Source organism: Thunnus thynnus, chromosome 9, assembly GCF_963924715.1.
Source record: "Thunnus thynnus chromosome 9, fThuThy2.1, whole genome shotgun sequence".
NCBI lineage: Eukaryota > Metazoa > Chordata > Actinopteri > Scombriformes > Scombridae > Thunnus > Thunnus thynnus.
Window position 1 is genome coordinate 14,650,067 of NC_089525.1, and position 24,284 is coordinate 14,674,350.

The 24,284-nt window shown below is 41.8% G+C and overlaps 1 protein-coding gene across 1 annotated transcript in view; it reads right to left on the reverse strand.

Annotated features, from left to right (window-relative positions):
• Positions 1-24,284, reverse strand: part of col23a1a (collagen type XXIII alpha 1 chain a) — a 121,712-nt gene that overhangs the window by 96,691 nt on the left and 737 nt on the right. Inside the window, 1 exon segment of the mRNA XM_067599072.1 lies at positions 23,580-23,649. Within this exon segment, the coding sequence (XP_067455173.1) occupies positions 23,580-23,649 (70 nt within the window).

The window sequence follows — 24,284 nt, forward strand, 5'->3', positions numbered from 1 at the left end:
CATCCTCTGTTTTCCCTCTTCTCACTCTCTGTTCATTAGTGTCTTTCTCTACATTTTATATGTGGCTGATCTTAATCGCCTTAACATTATTATTCCATTTAATCCCAGACAGAAGTGTAGGGCTCTTGACTTCTCACGTGCACGCAGCCTCGACGGTCAGTGAGTGTGAAGGTGCAGCGAAGGGAAGCACGGCAACGCAAACCTCCCCGAGGGGAGCTAAGCATTTAGACCCACATTACAGGCAGGCGATGTTTGGCCACACACAGAATGAACCCACATTCCACCTAACCAGAACAATTATTACCATATTGGGGACGTTTATTAGAGAGTTGTGCAGTCAGCAGCACAGCGCAGAGAACAACAATGACAGTGACATTAAACTGCCTGAGAGGTTATCCAGCTTCAGAATCTGCCCCCTCCAAATCCTCCGCAGACCCTTTCAGTGTAAAGTTACCAGCTCTGCACTTTTTCAGATGAGTGGCTGGACAAGAATAGCTTGTGTCTATGTGCCCGCATATATATGCGTGCATGTTTAAGGCTATGTTCACATTCAAATATACTTTTGTGCAAGGGTATTATAATCGTAAGCCTGAAAGCCTGGCTCCTTCCGGTGGGCTTTGTTTTAAGGGTCTTGACTGAGCCCTAGTCTGTTGTTCTGTCTGTCTGGCTGTTTATCCATTTGTCTGAAAACAACAGGTCTCATTTGTACAAGGTGACTGTGTCCTTCCAATCTAACCCCCTTTGACATCTGATGTGTGTTTATGTGGACATAAGGATTAGCATACCTGTCTCTAAATGATAGAGCAGTAATGCTTGGTGGGATCATAATGACCAGTGGGCTGATGCCATGATCCAGTCCTAGTACTGAGCTGGTCGGTGTCATGTTTTTCGGACGGGCCCAAGCTGGGAGGGGACGATGGGAATGCAAGTAACTCTGGATCACAGTCAACCTGACACCGCCATCACCGGACCAGCGGGACGACAACAGGCCAGAGCATTCCACACTCCTCCAAACATGGCCCTCACCCTCCTGGTGCAAGACACTCCTGAGCTTTAGTGTTCCCAAAAGTGATCTATGTGCCACATCAAACATGTTCTCCTCTCCGGTCTTCTCTTTGGTTCTGAGAGTAAAATCGGATTTTTCTGGGTTGTCTGTTTAACAAATTGGGGGCATCCACTTAGCAAGCGCAGCCGATCGATCAGGAAGGTTTACCCCCTACAGTTCTGATAAGAGCATGATGGATGCTAAACACCAGGCCTGGATTTTCCATGCGAAGGGCATAAATAACAGATAGACTTATCATCGAGACAAATGGCCACGACACAGCTCCCTTAAAATCTGCAGAGAAGATTGTTAGTTCTTGGCAAACATCGTAGCTATCTTCTTCCACTCTCTGATTTCTTTGAAGTTTGTTTTTTTTTAACTATTACACTATAAGGGTTAGAGAAACATAAGCAATGAGACCAAAAAAATGTCAAAGAAATAAATGTTTGACTTAATTAGTCCCAAAACATCTGTTCTCTATTTCATACCACAAATTCAGTGTCCAAAGCTGATCTTGATTTCCTGAGATATTTTTTTTTAATTAGACAGCTCACAAAAAAAAAACAGTCAAATATAGAATGAGAATTTTAATGAAAACTAGAAATAGTTCCACGTTAAACCCCGAGCATAAGAGGTTACATGCCTTTTAAATGAAACAAGCTCTGTATAATGAGAGTCTATTTGCAATGGCAGGCATGGAAAATTTATTAGTGCATTTAGCTCGGCTGTTAGAAGGTACAGAGCATCCCGACAGGGTCACTGTGTTTAGGCGGGAGATCTTATACACTCTTCAAGGCCACTCGCTTACTCCCTTACTTTTCTCAATTATCTCTCACTCTTTCACACACACACACACACACACGACAAACACAGGTCATTGCGAAAGGGCATCCAGCATTCCCAGCATTCCCGATGGTGCCTGGCATCCTGGCCTCCGTCAGTGAAGATTTGCCAGATCCCTTGCACCACACACACAATCCCACACACACACACACACACACACACACACACATACACACACACAGTTACCCACAACCACACATGAACGGCCAATAACCAAACTGAAATCACGAGCTGGTGCCACATTCAAAGCCATAATACATAAATCAGACATCACCCAGTTTGACCTCTTTTCTCTTTTCCCTTCTTCACTCCTTCTTATTCATTCGAATCAGCTGGAAACAACCTAAGATTCTTATTTTAGTTTCTGCAGTGTCATGAAGCTCTTTACTGTACATTCTCTACTCATCCTAAACTCACCGAGATGGGGGTTTAGGTGTGTGTTTTGCCAGCAGGTTCTCTCTTTAACGTTTATTGCGGTGATGTAAAAGCTATAGCAATGTGTTCTATCACAGTGGGTCCTAAAAAGTACCAGTGTGAGGTGTCAAAGGTCAAAGCATTTGGTCATTACTAGGGCTCTAATCTAATAGCTGAGGATTAATTGTTTAATCAACTAATTGCTGCAGCTCTCGTAATTACTCCAATTTGGACTGAAATCCTTTGGATAAATTTAGAGTTGCAACGATTGTTTGATTAATTGATAAATTAATCGAAAGATTATTAATCTGCAACTATTTCATCATTCTTCAAGCCAAAATGCCAAATGTTCTTCGATTCCAGATTCTCAAATGTGATGATTGGCTTGGTTTTCGTTGTCATACTTAAGAATAAATTGAATATCTTAAGGTTTTGGACCGATTGTCAAACAAAACAAGCAAATTAAAGATATCATTGTGGGCTCTGAGAAATTGTGCCATTATTTTCACATTTATTTACATTTCATGATCAATTGAGATTAATTGAGAAAATAATCTGCAGATTAATCAATGATAACAATAATGCAGCCCTAGATACGTTTCAAATATTTATGCTCAAACAAATCATTTTCATAGTTCAGCAAAGAACTTGTTGCTCGTCAAACTTTGCTCAAATGTTCAAATCTGTTTAATACAGTATAAAAGAAGCTCAAGCAGCGTGAGTCTTGACTCAGTGTGAGACTGACAGGAAAGTGATTCTCTTATGCTCAACTCTGAAGTATATTTATCTTCTTCTGGTTTGGCAGGAGAAATTCTCATTAACATAAGTCAAATATACCATATATGGACCTGAGCAAACAGGATAAATGAGATTCGCTGAGTGATCTGTTGGCTTGCTGACACCAATATTTCTTGACAAGAATTTAGGGCTACGACTTCAAAACTGAATTAGAAAGAGGCCTTTAGAAAGCACTTTGTCTGCAAGTTTGCATTGATATAAGATCCTGGAAGTGTGAGCACACATGTCTCACACACCTACACACACACACACACACAAAAACACACACACAGCAGGAAGCAGAATCGGTGAAGTGTTGATGTGTGATCTGCCCCTGCAGCCTCTTCCCTCTGAGTATGGGCAACTCCTTCCTATCTCTGCCGTCTTCATCTGTCCCTCATGAACGCCGCAGCGATGGCATCCATCCTCCACACCTGTCAGGGGTCACGACCCACTGATCCCTCTCAGGATTGGCCTCCTCACTCTCTGGACCAGGTGCTTTCATTTCACACCTTCGACTGTCTATCACTAAGTCTATCTATACATCCTATTACTCTGTCCATCGATGCATCTATTACCAGCTATCTGTCTCTCGGTTGAGGTGATGATCCTTCTACTCATCTCCGGTCTCTGGAATTGATCATCAGGGCACTAACTTTACACTCGCCCACACACACACACATACTCCCTAAAGCCCCTGCTGTCCACCACACTCACGCCTGCTGTCTGACAATAGGAAACTCAGACGTGGAGAGGTTAATGAAAGCCTAAATTTAACACTGCTCCTCTGATCCCTACAGCAACTGGCTTCATTAAAAACTATCAGAGGAATTTAGAGAGGGCTACTTAGCGTGCTAATAGGCTAACATGCGTGTCTCTGGTGACACATGAGGGCTATATAGGGGGGGAGAGAGAGCCCACGTTCTGGCAATTTGTGGACACCAAATACCCTGGGGAGCAACAGAATGAGAGCAGCGGAGGAAATGAGTGGAAAAAGAGATGCTTCCTAAGATGTTGAGGTCAGCCGGGTCAACGGATGGGTAAGTGAGTGGAAAAGTACAAGTCCTGCTCTGTAAATAGCAGACCTGGATTAAACTGTCTACAAATCATTCTTACTGTTTGCTTTAACTCGCTCAGGGCATCTACTGTTTGTGGTTTTCCACAGAGGACAATACAATTTCATTCTGCAGTGCCACAAGTATTGAACAATGCAGAACAAAAAATGCTGCATGGTAATTTAGCATCACTTTTTGTATTATCTTCTTTTTTTTTTGAAACCCATCAAATCAGAAGCAGCCATATTATGCCTGAATACTATCTGGCAAAGATATACAGACGGAGAGAAAGGGGCAAGGAAAGAAAAAAAACAACAAAAAGTGATGAGGGGTTGGAGAATGTGTAGAAAGAGCAAGGAAGGCATATAAATGGTTGACAGAGTGAGAACAAGAGTGAAAAAGGGAGAGTAGATAATGAACTGGAAGGCAGGGTGGAAGGAAAGATCAACTCAGGTCAGCTGATGGTTAACAGAGTATTGAGGATCATGTTCTACAGTGGTCTGAGATTTTTACTGTCCCCCTTTTATACCCCCGTCTCTCTGACACAAGGGCAGCAAATGGCCTTAACATCTGTGTTCCTCCTTAGAGAGAAGAAAGGAGAGGAGAGGATAGAGGAGAAGAGAGAAGAGGAGGACTGATGAGAAATAAGAAGCATGAAACAGCAGAGTGAACAGCCAGAAGAACGGTATTAACAGCTCTGCAGAAAAAAAAGCCCTGATCCAACTAATGAGAATCCCAGCACTCCCATACTGCTTTGCAGGTGTGTGTGTGTGTGTGTTTGTAAAGTCAAATAATGTGCTGGCAACCTCATTATGGCATTATACTGTTGCAGTCCTCCGCAGTGGAAACATCTTGACTGAATCACAGCCCAAAAAGAGCCAAGCACCAATCGAACGACAACTGAGATCCTGTCAATTGAAAGTGACAGTGGTGGTTTTGGCTGAGCCCTGGTCTGCCTAAACCAGTCAAACAAAATATTTAAGAAACAGACAAGAACTGGGGTTGAAGCAGGATTTGGGCTCTTAAAATCGGATTAAGATCAATTTAGCCATCAATATAAAAAAGAAAATCTGTCAAAAGCATGAGTTTCTTATTGAATATGGTTAAAGCAGTTTCTAAAAATGTAACAGGGCAACAGAGGAGAAAGGACATGAAGAAACTGTTTAGAGACATAACTTCCAGTTAGGTTTATTTTATTGCATTAACCCTTCTATATTCATCTAAGGGTTGATGTACATTTGGATAAAACTTGTCGTAGAGTGAGTACAACATGATAGCTCTGTTAGGCTACTGAGGCACACTAGTGATGATAACATACTGATGTTCAGCAGGTATAATGTTTAGCATGTTCACTATCTTATTTTGTATGTTAGCATGCTTACACTTGCTGTTTAGCACAACACAAAGTAAAAGTCAAGGTTAATGGGAATGACTTTAGTTTTGGGGGTTATAAGCCAAAGTAAATCAAAACTTTGACACGATGATGGTGCTAGATGAAAAGTTAACACCACAATTATCACCAAAATTGTTACAATTAATCAAGACATGAATGTTTGTTCCAAATTTCATGACAATACATCTAATACTTTTTAAGATATTTCACTCAAAAGGACAAATGTTGGCCCCACGGTGGCGCTAGAGGAAAAGTCAGAGGATAACAAACGTTATGAGGATTCATTGTCTGGAAACCATGAAGGTCAAAAATATTTGCCAATCCATCCAGTGGATGTTGAGATATTTTGCAGGATAAGTGGAAACTTTGACCATCTGTTGGCACAAAGGTAAAGTCAGGGGATCACCAAAGTCATCCTCTCCTCATTATGAGTGTCTGAACCAAATTTCATGACAATCCATTCAATAGTTGTTGAGATATTTCAGTCTGGACCAAAGTGGTGGACTGACTGGATGGACAAACGGATGGACATTGCTGTCCACACATATAAAGAATTCATGATTACCTTAGTTGATTAACATCTTTTAAAACTTCACATAAATTTCTTTCAGACATTCAAAAGGATCCTGTAAATGTCTCCCATGCTTGCTCAGAAGAGGAGGCCCTGTTCTTCATTACGACAGCCAGATGCATGTTCTTTTGGTCAAAGCGCATGTTACTGGTGCTTTCCTGGAGCCGTCTGCAGTGTGTGAGTGTGCTTCCATAGGTAGCGTCATACCCTGCACACATGGGCTGCACTTGCAGAAAACATCTAATCGGAGACAGGACCGTCAGTGTACCTCAAGCGCGCACACATGTCTGTTTATGCCAGAGTGTGTGAAAGAAACGTGAATGAAAAACAGGATTTGACTCACTCTGAAGACTTTTTATTCACTTTAAAGGAAAGCCCTGTTTAGCTTGTCCGCCCTCCGCCCCTTCAGTGTTACCACAATACCACACCACTTAGCATAAATGTGACACCACAGTACAGAAGACTAAAGAATCCAACACCACTCGTACAATCACAACCAGCAGGAAAGAGGGACATGGTCTCCTACGCGAGAAGCAGGCCTGTTTTCTACACCCGATGTCGATCACATAGAGTATCCAAACTATGTGAAGAGCACAGTTGTGTATAGGATGAAAAGAAAGGGGGATAAATGATGGCTGGAGTGAGGAGAGAGAGGACAGACAACAATAGTCTCATTCTGTGTCCCTCAGGGAAGAGGAGGAAAAATGGGATCAGGAAAGACGCCGTTCTTTTTCCTCTTTTTGCTATTCCTTTCTATGCCTCCCATACTTTGGTTCAGTCCACACTCGGCTCTTGTCTCTGTGTGTGTGTCTGACATCCTCTGTGGGTTTATTGGGTTGCATCCAAAATGTGTTTCTATCACATTTACATACAGTATGGCTACATGGCTGTGCATGTATGTTCTGTATTGCATTTATGTGTTGGCACGCAAGCTTTGTCTTTGTGTACATGTTCATAAATACCTGTTTATACTGGCCCCTGCGTTGAGACATATTTGTTTGCTCTCTGTAACCAGGTTAAAACTCCTCCTCAGGGTCTTTTTTGTTTTGTGCTATATGGATCCAAAAAAAAAGTTCCACTAACTCGATTGAGTTCCGTCTTGACGTGAAACATAGTCACGGCCTGTATCGGTGCCTGGGGTCAGATATTGGTCCGAGGGGCCAGGGCAGAGTGTGTGTGTATGTGTGTGTGTGTGTGTGTGTTTGCATGTGAGAGACCAAGTGACTGATGATTGACAGTTAGCAGACCTGTAAACACACCAACAGGCTGAAAGACTGACAAGAAGACAGACGGACAACTTCAGGACCATTAAAGCCAGGTCATTTGATCTGGTTTTTGTGAAGGGGCATTTGACCCCCTGAGTGAGCAGATCAGGCCTGTCCTGCAACCCTCAACACCCCCACCATGACCCCCTCCTCTTCCAGTTCCCCTGCTGCTTCCCCCCCCCCCATCACCACTTACCCCTTACAGAGACCTGCAGTTTTTATCTGTTGTCTCAGGTACTGGTGAAATGATGAAATACGATCCAAGTAGTAAAGTTCGAATATTGGATTCATTAGTTTGAAGGCTTATCAGACGCCAGAACACTGCACAGCGCTTTACAATACTATTTGACAAAATTTTTCAACTCTGAAAGGTTATCATAGCTGCAATAATTTTATCCTCTGACGTTTGGAAAGTTTAAGTTACAAATGAATCCATCAGGAATATGCACTTGCATGTATCTGATAGGCCGACAGAGCGCCTTGCATCACGTTGCATTACAGTAAAAGTTGAGCCAAGTTTAACTTTCGTAGAGTAAAAGAGGTCCTCAGTTCAGAAAATCCTTCACTAATAAAAAGTGAAAAGAAAAGTGGGGCAAAATTGCAAATGAGCTACTGATTATGCACCCGATTTCCTTCTAAATATCAGGTAACTGAAAAAACAGTTAATGTTTAAACTGCAGAGCGCTTGATTTGCAAATGGTATTTTTAAAACCCTATATTTTGCCAGAGTGATTTTCTAATTTCTAGTTCTACTTTCTTCTCCTCATAACAGCACCCACCCACCCCATCACTCACTCTACTCTCCCCACTCCACCTCTGGATTGAGAATAGTGCCAGGGTGCCGATGAAGGTCCAGTCCCCAGAGGGTGTGGGTGTGGGTGGCAGTGGGGGTTGCATTTCTGGCATCCTGTTTTGGACAGACTAAATAGGTTTTGAGTTTAAAGCTTACTGCAGGAGAGATTATGGGGCTCCATTTTTGCTAAAAGGTCAAGAGGTTGCAAAGTTATTGGAAGAGACTGGACAAACAACACCAGTGATGCTGTTGTGGCCTGAAGCAAACATCTAAAAACTGACCCTGAGATTGAGTTCAGTTCATTTGGGTTATTAGATCCCTAAACCCTGCATGCGTTGTATTAATATCTGAAGATAATGTCTGGCTTCTGCAGCGTGTGATCTGCTTCAACAGCCTGTCAGCGGCACAGACTATTTACAGATATGGGTCTGGTTAAAGTGACAGAAGGGACCAACGCAGGCCAAAATAGAAGTGAGCCGACAACAACAGCTGTCTTTGTGTTGCCATCTACACTGAGCTAAATATACATGACAATCATTCCAAGACATCACTGACTGCGAGGGTTTCATATTTCTCCCCCTTTCCTCTTCATCTTCCTCATGTATTTTCTTTTTAATGTGAGACTTTTTTTGCAGCAGAACAAAGACATTCAGTTGCCACTGGCTCTTGATATATGGCACTACCTGTAATGGTTTAACGAGATGAGATTAAATTAAGTCACAGAAGATAACAAGCACAGCTGCTTTGCACTATTTTTGCTTTGTCTTGATCCTATTAAAACACACAGACCCACAAATGTAAATTCACACAAAAAAAGCGTACATGCCCCGGCGGAGAGGCCTCACTTTGAAATGTTAGGTCTACTGTCATGTCTAGGACATGGCCCAGGGGAAAACATGAAAGGCGATCGGTCAGTTTAGAGAGGCTAGTATTAATGAATGTGGTCAAAGAGCAAGGTAGAAACAGAGGAGAGACATAGCATTACATGTTAAAGGCTGACCCCACTTTACTGAGGTCCTGCCGAGAAGGGAGGAGGAGGAGAAGAAAGATGGAGATGAGGCTGTAAAGTGAAGAACAGGAGGGGAGACACCACACAGAAGGGAGAAAAACGATCTACGGAAACTCTAAACATGAAGATAATCTTTGAAAAAATAAAGAATAATGGATGGAGCAATAGACTGGCGGGGGCTGGGGAGTGAAAAGATGAGGTGAAGCAGGAAAGAGATGTTGGAAGGTAAAATAGGGGGTGGGTGGGGGGGGGACAGAGAGGACGGGGAGACCGAGGGCAGTGAGGGGTTCGGAGGAATGTGAGAGAGGCGGAGAAAGGGGTCAACTCAGGAAGGCTTCCAGCTGGGCTCCCTCCACTCTGATCTTATCTGGCCTGTTTGCTTGGGGTACACACACCCCTCCTACCGCTCCGATCTCCTGCAGTCACCTTCTGTCCTCTTTGTAACTCCAACAGACAAAGACGCCACAAGTAATGTCTTGTATATTTCACCTGCTTTGTCCAGCAACGCATGTACACACATAAATATAACCTGCACATACAGAAACACACATACAGGCATTCAGATGTGCACAGGGCAAAAATCCTGGACAGGAAAGATAAGCATCTGGGTATTAAGGCTCCGTTTACCATTGTCTGACTTCCAGAGAGATGTGAAAACAGAGTTTAAAAGTTCAGATGTAATTAGGCCAAAAAAAAATCAGCTGATCTTCCCTGCAAATTAATTGGGGTAACAGACAAATTGTCACGTCTGTCTGATTTGATCAAACCATCTGCCACAAAAAAATCAATAGGACATGCGGTGCCAGTACAGATGTCAGTGGACATCTGCTTGTTAAATAGGATCAGCAGGACTCCTGTTTCCCAAATGTGCCAGGTACATGTTAAAAACCAGGTCTGCACTATTAGAAAACTAATAAAACAGGAGGCTATAATACAGGCTATAAAACTATAAAACAGGAGGCTATATATAGGCTCCTCAGAGGAGGAGACTGGCACAGACAGACAAACGGTGATCAGAAATATACGGTGAAAATCCCTGTGCGTGTCTGCTAAGTCACAGGATTTCTTCAACTTAAAAAACAACAAAAAGTTTTGTTCCACCAGCGGAACAAAACTGATCAGGCTAGTTTTACAGGCACACAGCTGTCACTCAGCGGTGACATAACAGATGTCACTTTTGAGCACTAGGCTTGGATCACTCAGTTCTTTACATAAAAACACTCAAAACATCTAACAAATCCATACAATCCTTTGTAAAAGATGATCAGAAAACACACAGTTCCTCCACATGCCAGAAATCCGACCTCCCATCTTGACGCCTCTAACAAACAAAACCATAATTATCCTTGCTAATTTAATCAGCTGTATTTTCCTCCTTGTGTGTCAACTTTCTTGCTTGCTAGACTGAGGACGCTGCAACTCAAGCCAATTCTCATAATTAAAACTGCATTAGAGAAGCGCTTTGCACTGGCAGTTTGGCTGTGACTCTCAACAACATGTTTTATGACGAGCAGCTTGATTTCGGTCAGGTCTCTTTATTGGCCCGTTGTGTGTTATAAACAAGTTCCCTATTTAAGGGCCAATTTGGGTAGTTATAGCTGTGTATACATACGTTTTTTGGTTGAATCCATGCTTCAAACAGCCGAACCCATTGTTTAAGATTTAAAAGGAATCATATGGGGCTCGGGGCAGAGCAGGCAGCACTGCATGCCAAGATAGTGTTGCAATAATGGCATATGTGCTTATTGAAATGACATAGTGCAATCTAAAATGACATAAAGACACTGAAACAAACTGTAATATTAGATTCCATATGTACACTTTACATACATTCTTGTATTTCCATTCATCAGGATCAGGTTGTACACATTAGTCTCTCTGACACTCCCTCTCACCGCTGTTTTGCTCTCCCTACTCCCTCTCTACTCATCCCTGTCTTTGTCCTCGTTCCAAATCACACAATCAGAACCACATGGACGTGAGAAAACACTCCGAGTAAATAAACAAGACCAAAAAAGGACCTGTTCAGTTCCAAAAGTGCATCTCTCGTGCCTGGATTTAAGAAGTATTAACAGCAAGTAAAACAATGACAGCACCATAAAAACTTGCATCCGGGTGTTTCTGAGTGTATATTTGAGTGTGTGCGTGTGTATGTGTGAAAGCATTTGTTGTTTCTGCTGCCTTGTAAAACCACAGCAGCCCTCTTCTTCATGATGTGCGCCAGGGCTGCAACTCCTGAACTGTGATATTGTATCAATATGGTTTGTAGCAGACACAAAATACACACAAACAAACTTAACTATGCGATCACATTCACACACATCTAATGCTTCAACACCTTCAGGTTTCCAATCCAGCTAAAGACCCTAAATGTGAGCAAAGTAGGAGCTGCATATGTGAGCTGAGAGTGAAAGACCAGAATAACCAGATGTGTAAGACAAGAAAGTAGGGGAAACAAAAAGAAAAAAAAAAAACGAGAGGGGAAAAAGTTTGAATGCAGTCAGAGAGAAAATGAGAGAATGAGAGGAGAGAAAGATGGTGGATCTGATAGATTGTCCACATGTTCAACCCAGATATTCCACTGTAACCTGAGCTGACTGGACATCTGTGATATACTCTCCTGGCTCTGAAAATGCACTCAGGACTCATTTTATTATGATTCTGAGTGAAACAGCAAATATGGAGATAGGAAGTCCCTATAGAGGCTGGCAATGGAGATGGGCTGTTGGATGGTATGCAGAAACGTAGGAACACACACGCTCATGCATGAGGACGGACACACGGACAGAAACATGCGAGGTGGGCCAGCATGCAGGCCCACACACACATACATATCGCAACAAGAATGCAGACGCACACAAACGTTTGCTCAATATGTAAAAAACAGATGGAAGGGTGATAAAAAAAAGTTTCAACATGTGCAGTATATTTCAGTATACTGAGTTCCTCCATTTCCTCGTCCTTCACCTCCATCCCTCGCTCATCTGGCTCAGGCGGTTAGTGAACAGCGGCGACAGCAGCGTTCTTGACAGAAACCAAGTGTTTCGATTTAACGGAGGCAAGTCGTGGTGCGTGTCGAACACTGTGCACTCATTAACACTTATTTAGCACCCATTATCACACTGTTACAGCACCATTGGCCTGCAAATCTGCTGATAAGCATGCACACACACACAACTGCTGGCACACATATGGATTTACACACACAGATCTGTACCCAAGCTTCAGCACGGCTGATGATCGGATCCAGTAAGGCAGGGTAATTCTGGTGTAACATTATTGCAATTATGTTCTGATATCCACACTGCTGGGAAACGACTGCGTGCAAAATCCTCGAATTGGTGTCAGAGAAACCTCAGCGGAGTGAAATGACCCATCAACGGGCTTTGGCAGGCTGTTTCACACACAATGAAGCTGATAGTTTAACTGCAGCTACTGTGGTTCAATGTTAAGCCGTAGATGTGTTGCATACGGCTGTAAACATGCGAGAAGAAAAACTGCGCGTCTTAGCTCTTGCCATTTGCGGTTTCTGAATTTATACTACCGCTGATTTTAAATGGGTCATGTCTCCGCCTTGTTTTGACTTTCTCAAAATTGACTAAGACCTCTGATGATTCATAGGTCCTTCTATTAAAAAGGCAAATATGTCATTATCTGGTCTATTTCTAATTCCAAAGCAGAGTTGTAACTTATGAGGCCTGTGGGCCACAAGTAAGTTTTCTCTGTCTCAGCAAAATAGAGTTGCCAGTAACTGACTCTTGTTGCTGTCACTAGCAGCTATAAAAATCAGGAAATTAGCTTTTTGGATAGACACACCTGAGGGAGCGTCCACTTACCCTGTGAATGTCCCTCTGCATCCCTTCATTGTCTGTTTACAGTGTGCGTGATAACCATCTCCGCTCCCCCCACCTCACTCCTGGCTGAACTTTGGGTTAATGTATACATACTGAGAACAGAATGACCCACTGTGGAAGTACAGAAGCCTCAGGCCATCCAGATCCCAGAGCCTGCCTTAAATATACACTTCTCAAATCATAAATAAAGACAAGGATGGAGAGGACGAAACAGAAAGAGAGAGCTGTATCATTTGTAAAAGAGGATTGGGACACAGGGAGAAAAACAAGGGAGAAAAAGACACGTTTGGAAAGGTCAAACTGAGAGAGAAAGCAGGCATGCCACATGTAAATACACCCCCCCAAGCAGTGGTGTAAAGTTGTTGAGAGCTATCTTGCGCTCCACTCCAACATGCCCTTGCCTCCGTGTTATGACAGAATAACGTGGACCAGTGATGCTGAGGGCTTGTTCAAAGGCCTCAGGCCTAGTTTTACGAGCTCAGCTCTCATTAAAGAGGTGCTTGGAGAGTGACGAGCCTGTCAGGGGGTTTTACTCTGAGCAGGAGCGTATTCGGCACTGTGAGACCATCTGGATCGCCGGCGCTCTACTTCACACTTCTAACACCCCTCCCGGATCCCGAGGAAAGATACCTTGATTGCTCATTCCACTCTCCGCGCGTCTGGGAGGGATGGAGGGATGAACGATAACCTCTACTCCAACTCTGCCTCCCTGTTTGTCTGGGTTCACGTCCAGAGATGCTATCTGTCCAATAAATCCAGGTGTATTCGCGTGAGTTCCCGTCCTGCAGCTGGATTCAGCCTCGCTACATTCCTGATGGATTAACTGGTTTGTAAATGCCAACTAAAGACTGATACTGAAAACCAAAAACAGTATTTCTATGGATCTTGAGCCATGCTGGACAGTTTAACTGATGATGGGATTTCAATCAAAGTCTCTTTATATACTTAGCAGGTTGTTGGAGAATTCAAGTGATGACATTTTTCTCTCTTGTAAACAACCTTTTTTTTTAAAAAAAAAAAAAAAACCAAACATCTGAACAGTGCATGATCAGGTTTTTATCGTCAGTCTCAGTAATTCAGATGAATTATTAAACAGTTTCAGGCACATACTGCAGTGAAGTGAGGGATCGTTTGACCTCACAGTGCTGTCGGCCAGCCAGATGCCACATGGTGGTGTTAAAGAGTTTTTCTGCTCCCCCATTAAAAGACTATTCACCTTGTCACCTGCCACTTGTGATAATTAAAGAAAACATCATAATAGCTTCCACATTTGGCACTGTGTCTGTTCAGCGCCGCTCTCTATGCTCTTGCCACTCTCACTTGCTGTCAACCAGACTACTAGCTCCTCTTGCTGAAAATATTTCTTTTAAAATGTTCTTATACTGACTGATTACTTTATGAAGTTAGGACATTTATTGTTATGTTATAACACTTTCTTTTGAAGCTTCTTAAGGTTATCTATGATATGTGTAGTTTATCACATATTGTTGTTTATGTAAAGGAGGATAAAATATATTTTTTAAAACGTTTCAAATATGTTTCAAATTGCATGGCCTCAGATCTTCTACAAATTGTCAACATGTCTCTTCTCCCCGGCAGTTTTCCACAGGCTCTGAAAACTGCCGTCATCAAGCCAGTCTTAAAAAAGAACAATCTAGACACCTCGCTAATGAACAACTATACGCCCACATCAAACCTCCCATTTTTAAGTGAAATCATTGAAAAAAGGGTGTTTTCAACAGCTGAACAACTTATTGGCACTAAACAATGTAATGTCAATGTTTGATGTCTTCCAGTCAGGATTTCGACTATACCACAGCACTGAGACTGCTCTTGTTCTTCAACGACATACACTTAAACACAGACAGTGGCAGAATTTCATTTTTCATTTCTTAGTATTACTCAGTACTGCACTTGACACAGTCAACCACGATATATTACTAGACTGACTGGAAAACTGTGTGGGTTTTTCTGGCACAGTACTGAATTGGTTTGAATCCCACTTAAAGGACAGAGACTACTTTGTGTCTATAGGTAATTACATTAGAATCTGAGTGGACAAAAATGACCTGTGGAGTTCCCCAAGGCTCCAATCCAGGGCCTCTTCTGCTCAACATCTACATGATTCCACTTGTTCAGATTATGGAAAACAATAAAATATGTCACTATACTTATGCAGACGACACACAAATTTACATAACTATATAACCAGGGGACTATGGTCCAATACAAGCACTCAGTAAAGTGCATTGAACAAATCAATGATTGGATGTGCCAGAATTCTCTTTAATTAAATAAAGATAAAGCTGAAGTAATTGTCTTTGGAGTGAACCCTAACCCTAAGAACGACTGAAAGTCAGCACTCAGCTTCAATTGGTAATGTTAAAAACCACAAACTAAGACAGAAATCTCAGTTTAGTCATGGACTCAGACCTGAGTTTCAACAGCTACAATAAGACATTTACAAAGTCAGCCTACTATCACTTTAAGAATATAACTGTAAAAGAATTGATTCTAAAATACTGCTGTTGGTTTATAAAGCACTGAATGGTTTAGAGCCAAAATACATTTCTGATCTGCTGTTACGTTATGAACCATACAGACCTCTTAGGTCGTCTGGGACAGGTCTGTTTTCTGTCCCCAGACTCAAAACTAAACATGGAGAAGCAGCGTTCAGTTTTTATGCTCCACATATCTGAAACAAACTCCCAGAGAACTGCAAGTCTGCTGCAACTCTGAGTTTTTTTAAAACAAGGCTGAAGACTTTTCTGTTTGCCACTGCCTTTCATTAAATCAAATAATTATTGATTTCTTACACTGCTCTGTAACTTTTATTTTTGTATTTCGTCTGTCTTATTCTATTTAAGCTTGTTTTTATTTTCTATCCTCTTAGCTCTTTAATGACTGTTTTGCACTTTATCTTGATGCTTGTTGTATCATGTAAAGCACCTTGAACTACCTTGTTGCTGAAATATGCTACATAAAGCTAAGGATGTGCCAAACAATGCTCATGTTTTCCTTTTTAAAGTAACATATTAGATGTCAGTTATGTTTGTTTTGCCTGCTACTTAAGTCACTAAAGTGATGAAAGGTCGTATCATGCACTGACATGACAAGACCATTGAATGCAAGCATATGTGACATGAACACAATAAAAATAATTACCAAATAGAAAAAAAATACTGTCTTTCATTGAATATAACCCTTCTAAAGGCCATCTGCTAAGTTAACGGATTGTGTGGCTTCCAGAAACACCATGAATGACTCTGCGGCCATGCTCTTAAATCAGTCCAAGACTGAAGAAATGAATTATGTCCCTGTGGTTTAACACACCGCTTGATGCTTTTCATGCACGCTGGTCTGCTGAAAACAAATGGTGTTTTGAAATCATGTGCATCAGACAAAGCATTACTGTATGAAAAGCAGCAAATCAGATGTTCTCCCAAATCGAGTTTTACTTTGATGTCATGTGTTTTTCAGATGATTGATATCTCATTTTAGAAGCAAACACTCCTCAAGTGTCCTAAATTGCCTGGTTGTAAATACTGATTTATATGTTAACACTTAATCAAAACAACTTATAGTTAAACTGTGCCTTTATACTTCGCACAGTGTATAATATTTCTCAAAAATGCAGAACATTTCTGTCCACTTGTGCTAACAAGAAACGCTCACCTGACCCATGTTTTTGTTGGGGGTGTGTATATTCTTGTTTCTGTATCCTTCCAACACTATATGGAGCTATGCAGGGCATGAGAACACTCAACTCCATAAACAGTACTTCCTCCGTTCTCCGACTTGCCTGGAAAAAGACAATGATGTAAATATAAACAGGCCCTGCAGAGCTGTTGCTCAATAGCTGGCACTTCTTTGGAAACGACTTTTTCCACTGCTAGCCAAGAGGTGACTGCCTATAATCTGATGCTTAAATATGAACACATGGATGTAAAATCTTTCAAATAAGTTACAATCCATGTTTCCTTCTTTATCTACTCCACATCATTTCCCGCTTTTAATGACCTCAGTCAACTCTGACAGCTATATATTATGTCAATAGAATTAAGATAGATAATTGCATCCAGCAATGTTTTCTATGAACCAGTGTTGTAACTACCATGACTTCATAAGTCTGTCTGCTCAGAAAGTTCATCTTGGCTTTGGTGTGTGCTTTGCACATCCCGGGCTTCACTGCCTACGGCACCCGGCCTTTTGCTACTCTGTGTGTTCCTGAGGTCCTTGTGGCCCTTCAGGGGCTGCCGACTGGCCAGCCTGTGTCCAGCTGTTTATTTTTCAAAAAGAAGAATGTCGGCCCTCCTGTTAAACACTGCGGTTTCAAAAAGCTAACTTTAATAAGAAGGCTGATGAGAGACTGAGAGAGGAGGGGTCTGGATGTGGTTTGTGTGTGGGTGGATGAGTGTGCCAAGTGTGTGTGCGTGTGTGTGTGTGTGTGTGTGTGTGTGTACGCACTAACCTTTGCTCAAGAGGGGTTACACACACACACACACACACACACACACACCTAGCTGGTTGCAGGTATACTTAGCCTACTTACAATGCAAATGTTTACAAAGTGGAGATTTACGCATCTATAAACTAAAACGCAAATAAAACCCCTCAAACTAGTTCTTATATAGACATTAGTTGTTACCAAATACTTACAACTACTAACTGTCAGGTGAAACTATTAACGTAGCTAACTGAACCAATAGACAAAGCTAATGTTAGCGTGCCAACATCTGACCTGTTTAGATTAAAAGTCAAAGAGGTAAGCCTAACGGATTACGGTCAACATACCTGACCTGACAGCAAATGTAATTGCTATTTAATAATGAATGAACTGATAAGATTTTAAATTACATTTCCCAAAAAACACAGTCAAATAACAAACATTATACTAATAATCTCTCCCTATTTACTACATAGTGTAGCCTACATTTTCTTTGAGTGTCTGAATTCTGAGTGTGGAAATGTATCCACTACATATCCCTCAAAAATTCCACAGCAGAACAATTAAATATATGGGAAGTAGTGAATGAGTGAACAAGGGAGTAATTTCGGACAGAACCCATGTTTGATCTGATAACTTTTGATTGGATGGTGCTACAGATGTTTTCTTACAACTAACCACATTACTGAAGTCTTTACTGGCTAAGACATTTATTCAGTTTTAATGATGCATCCCAATTAAGTAAGTTACTAAGATCTCAGGAAGGATTTGTACACACAAATTTAGTGATGGATTTACAAATAGTTAGTGCAACCCAATCCTGGAGAATGTGGTCCATCCATCCAAAAGCACCTCTTAAACCCTCTAAAACCAACCTACAACCCACTTCATCATCCTCTGACTTCAACGGCACACATCAGATACCATCTCCAAACTAAATATCCCCAGCAATTCCAAGAGGCAGCATTCACTTCTTCTTCTACAAATAAACTGTGCACACTCAAGCTTTCCAAGATCATCTTCCAAATAAGAACAAGATATCAAGAAGAGTCACTCAATTTTATTCCCCTTTAACAGTGACCGGAGAGAATAACAGACAGATCAACTGAAGGATAAAAGTAACTTAAGGACACAGAGCATTAGAGCTGCAGTCCATATGATGATATACGCAGTCGGTGATCTGGCTGCAAGGAAAGAAGGAAGGAGGAGAAGGAGAGCATTAAGTTACGTCCTTCCTGTCAATATCCATACAACCAATAAATTAATCATTGACATTTTCTGAGCAGTATTATTTATACTTTTTCCGCCCTTAGAAGACTAAATTCACATTCAAGCTACAGTAGACTGAAGCTATAATATATATGACATACTGTACATTTATATTACGTATATATGTACAGTATGTCAGGTTAAATAATTAGGAAAAATATATTCTGCAAATAAAAAGTGGGGTGAACTGAGTGCAGGAGGATTTACTATGATCTACATCTTTGTCTGGAGCAGGATAAGATTTACACTCCATACAGACCAACTCTAGGGAATCTGTGCGTGCACATACGTGCACGGACACTAGATCTCACTTGATTCTGTGCAGCAGCAGGACAGAAAGTATTTTGTATTATAAAAATTGTATACTTTCTTTGGTGGTTTGGAATCTCCTTCCCCCTGCAGCATAATGTAATAAGCCACCTGGATTTTCTGCCACAGGATACGCTCTTCATAACTGACTTCATACACCACGAATTTAAAGCAATGCAGTCAGTCACTGGGAGCCACACACTGAAACAAATGCCTGCAGACATCAAAACAAACATGGGCACACACGCACACACGGGCAAATAGAAACATATAAGGAAGCAGAGACTCACACACACACACAGAACTAGTTGCTCCAGCATATTAATACTTGGAGAAACTGCCTACAGCCCATACAGTGGAACAAATCTAAAATGAGACCATTTATGAAAACAAATTTCCTGCCTTTACTGTTTTAAAATGGTCATTAATGGATCTTATATGGCCTGTGTATTCTTCCTGTGGCGATAGACTGCATAGGTAGCTGGAAGCTTCCTGTCTGATTTACTATGGCTTTAAAAACAAATGCAGCCCTGGGGGGGTGTTGGCCCCGTCGTGGGTCTCCGTCTCCCTAAAGCCCGCTTTCCCCTGTCTCCTCCATGGGGGGGGGCAGGAAGCTGGGCAGGGAGAGCGTGAAGCCTCACCTCACCTTGCCTCTGACTCGTGGGTGAGAGGTTGATCTCCAGACAGACAGGTTAACACCAGCAGACTGCTGACGTTATACTGTATTTCTCAGCCTATTAAACATTACACTGCTGTAGAAAGCAGGACTATATATAGAACACAGTAAATACAAAAAACTGTTCTCGTACAGAAAACAGACAAGAATGCAAGTTAAAGGACATCTTATTGCGTACATAGTACATAGCGGGCATCAAGGAACCCCACTATGAGCATGCCCTCTCAATTATAAAAATACGCACAATTCCATTCAGTGTGTTTATGAGCTCTTATCTGATGGAAATTGATCTGACCGCACAGCCAGGGGTCTGACCTCATGCCCTCATACACACGAACAGAGACTTAAAGGTGCAGTGTGTAGAATTTAGTGGCATCTAGCAGAACGGACTTGGCAGAAATGGAGTACAATATTCATAAGTATGTTATTATTAGAGAATAATAACCTGAAAATAAGAATCATTCTGTTTTTGTTAGCTTACAATGAGCCCTTTCTAGCTACATAGGGAGCGGGTCCTCTTCTACGGACCCCGTCATGTTGCACCGCCATGTTTCTACAGTAGCCTAGAATGGACAAACCAAACACTGGCTCTAGAGAGGGCCTTTCAAGATTTTCATGAGTTTCGTGGCCACCATAGGTTCTCCTACACAGTTGGAAGTGGGGGGTGAGGAGTATTCAGTTGGTTACAGTCTGCAACCTCACCGCTAGATGGCACTAAATCCTACACACTGGTCCTTTAAGATGCCCCACACTGACTGAAGGTGCTCAGCCTCAGTCCTGACTATGACTTTAGATACAGACCTGAGCAATACTTTAACTTTAATATTAACAAACATTTAACCACATATAGTTTGTGGTATACTAGAATTACTGATTAATTAACCAAATAAGCTGTGCCAACAATACATCTCAACAGCTTCTCAAAGCAACATGCATTCAAATAGTCTCTTGTGAGGATATCAAATTATTGCTGTCTGATGTCCTAAATGGCAGTTTTTCAAGAAGCAACGCACAAATAACCTGTTCATTGCATTTTTTTTGATCGATCCAAATATGCAGAAAACATTTCAGAAGTCAAGAGGTCACAGCCAATAACAGCAAACATGAAAAATCTCCAAAACTCTCATTTCATTGCATTGTGATGACTGTATTGTTCTAGCAGCCGCTCTTGCAGCGCAGTGTTTGGTGACTGAATAATATTAATGGGTGTCTCTGGCTGGCATTTAGTTTTGGGCCCTGTGCCCAGGTGTGGGCAGACTACGTGCCCCCTAGTCAGTATCAGACCTGTTAAACAGCCTTTAAATGCAAATTGCAGAGATGACAATACACTCCCCTTACAAAGGACACATACAGTCCTCACATGGTTCTAATTAACCGAGGCACCATAAAGGTGTTGTGTTCATGTGTAAGTAATGAATGTGTGTGTATGATTGTGTGCAAGTGTCTGTGTCTGTTGAGAGAACAGGCGGGTGTTAATTGCAAACACCTGAAGCTTGTAGAGTTGGACAGAGTTGACATAGTTTGCCTAAGTCTTAACGACTGCTGGCCTGTCGTATCTGTGAGCATAAAAGTGTCACAGCGCTGCCTCCACTGAGGGGACGCAAGAGATAAATGTTCCTCGAATCATAGCCTATTCACAGACACAGTGTCTCTGCTGCTCCTGCAGTGACCGAACCAGGAAGCATCACCTTCAAAATACTTCTATTTTTCATCAGAAGGAAGTCATTCAGTGAGAAGTGCAAATGACAAATCCAACATCATCATTTCCAGTGCTGCTGCGGAAGTGCTGCCCCCTGTTGGACCTCTGTCTTTTTGCATGCTGAAAGGTGAGCACTTATGCAGAGGGCATAGCTTTAATGACAGAAATGCCACTCATGCTGCCTGTGGTAGTGTGTCCCTCACACATATACAGGCAGAAATGCCTTGGCCTGTGATCCTGGAGATGAGACATTTGGGTTTCAGGTGGCATGAGTTGGTGCTAAAGGGAGAAGAGGGTCTCTGCTTACAGTGTCGTGTTGAGAGAGGTGCTTCTGTCGGCCCCTCAAAGGCTCAGGGACAGAAACTAAAACACACATGCATGCAAATGGGATGCACACATGTAGGCACAGACACACAGCTCAGATGAATGCACATATAAACATTTTATATAAGTCAAATATACTGGTACAAACACTTCATATGCGCAATCCCTATAATAACCAGTTCATGCCCCAATAAAAAACAAATACACATTTATTGGCTTAGAGACCTTCTTTAGAAATAAACACATTTGGCAGAGAAACATTAACAAGTCTATATCGAGCAATCTAATGTTTGAGACTTACATCAAAAAGTACATGTCCGCAGGCATTTTGTTGCATCAAAGCCGCAATAAACAAAATAGCCTTTTGTTTCGCCAAAAAAGAAAATACCATATTTAAAGGCCAGAAATGGGAAAGAGAGAACTTTAAATAGACTTCTGAATAGTTGTGGAGGGACTGTATTTCAAAGCCAAAACCACTTGATTACACAGCAGTTGAGCAAAATTGACAGGAAAATGGGATGCAACATCTGATACAATAATATCTTCTAATGAAGTAATTGCATTAAAATGCATGCCTAAAAGCAAAGGGAGAGGAGCCCAGTCCTAATCAGACACATTTTTACACGGTGCAGATACCTCTGATTGCATTTCTAGTGAGTCATGCAGTTGTGGAAAGTGGAACGACAGCAGAGTAAGCCACGACTTGCATTAACGGTATCAGTGGCTTTGGCTGTGCTGAATCTTATTTGAATGCCAACCAAAAAATAAATCCTCGCACCAACTTCACTGACCAGCCAGACAGAGCCAGCAAGCTATCTTGGCACAGCAGACTTCAGACTGGAAAACAGAATGTGTTGAAAGCGGGCCAGAAATTCCACTTGTGAATGCTTTCACCTGTTCTTGTTGTTGCAGGGCTATTCACACCCACAGACAAAGAGAAAGACAGAGGAGCAAGGAGAGGAAATTCCCCAGATTTGCGGATAAACATCTCAAAAAATTGACTTCTGCCCTGACTTCTTGATACAACCATTTAAGAGCAGAAAATGTGTGCAAGCAAATATCCTTTCTTCAGAAACAATGGATCAAGTCCTCTTGAGTTGCAGATTTTTTTAAAAACTGGAATGTCATGAATGCCAGATTCAATAACACACAGTCATCCTGTTTGTCCAAGCCAAAGGCTCCGCTATGATGCATTTAAGACCTTCCCGTAGGTGAGGTAAAACAGAACAAGTAAACCACTAAATACACCAACCACTGAAGTTCAGGCTTCTTTCTCACAGCAGGTGCAACTCATCAAATATCAGAGATGCAACATTACCCAAAATAAAAGAAACACCACCTCTCTTTAATTTGCTGGCATATGGGGGGACTCTTGTGTGTAACATGATGTGGATCACACACTGTTCTCCACCCCAGGAACGATCACAAACCCTGTAATGAACACCACAAGCCAAACGTGGCCAATCTTGGCACACGGCTGCTTCATCTATTAAAGTGAGCATCCCCCACTGACACGAGGCTGCGGGGCTACGGCTCTACATCCCGACCCCACTGATCTGTTGAGTGCTGAGCCCTGCTGTCACAGTGTGGGCCCTACACAGGCTTAGGGGCCGTAATCCTCCACACAGAAAAAGAAACACACACACAGTAACATGCATTCTTAAAGTCCAGGAGGGCTGCCAAAAGCATCATTGGCAGACAATCTGGTTTCACAAGTGGTGCCTAGACTGTAGCTTTTACCTGAGACAGAATAAGGGTTTTAAGTGTTGTGTTTGTCTGGGAGTTTTTGGAAGTTTTTGTTGTAGTGCAACCAGTACAAAGAACAGAGACAAATACCTGGAGGACAGGAGCACTCTGGGCCAACATCCCTAGTTGTTCGTGATTTCGGCATCAGCACCACCACTTTCTGCAGACACACAAAGAGCGATTTCCAGTGTAAGATAAAACCCCAAGTCTTAAACATGAATATATTCTCAATAGAAAACAGTGGAAGTTAGGAAACTTTAAGTTTCTGTGTGGTTTGAATGGGTTTCGTGGGCTACAGAATAGGAAAAATGTCTAAACAAATGAGAATATATTGAAATCATTAGGCAAAATTTCATAGATGGGAATGAGATTAAAATCATCTCAGTGACTACCAATAACAATTATGAGATCATAATCTTTCTCCCATTACAAGTATCTCTAGGATGAAGAGTTTCCTCAATTTCTTTTCCGTGTGATAAAATTAGAGGTTAGTGTCTATCATCAGTGGTTATGTCACCCTATAAAGAGCTTTACTGCAAACTAATTGGCCAGCTGCAAGCACGGTTGATCCCTTCGGTCATGCATTAAAGAGGGACTGATTTTAAGTGGGAATCATTAGGGTACAATTACCAAAAAATTTCAAGTCTGCGCGTTTGTAAACTGCATATGTTCCCTGTTATTACGCACACTTTACGCACAAGCGAGCAGCGCGTCTGTCAGAAGTTCACAAACACAACACATGTATTTATCAACGACATCACTTAGTGTTAATTATATCCACAATAGACTACATGT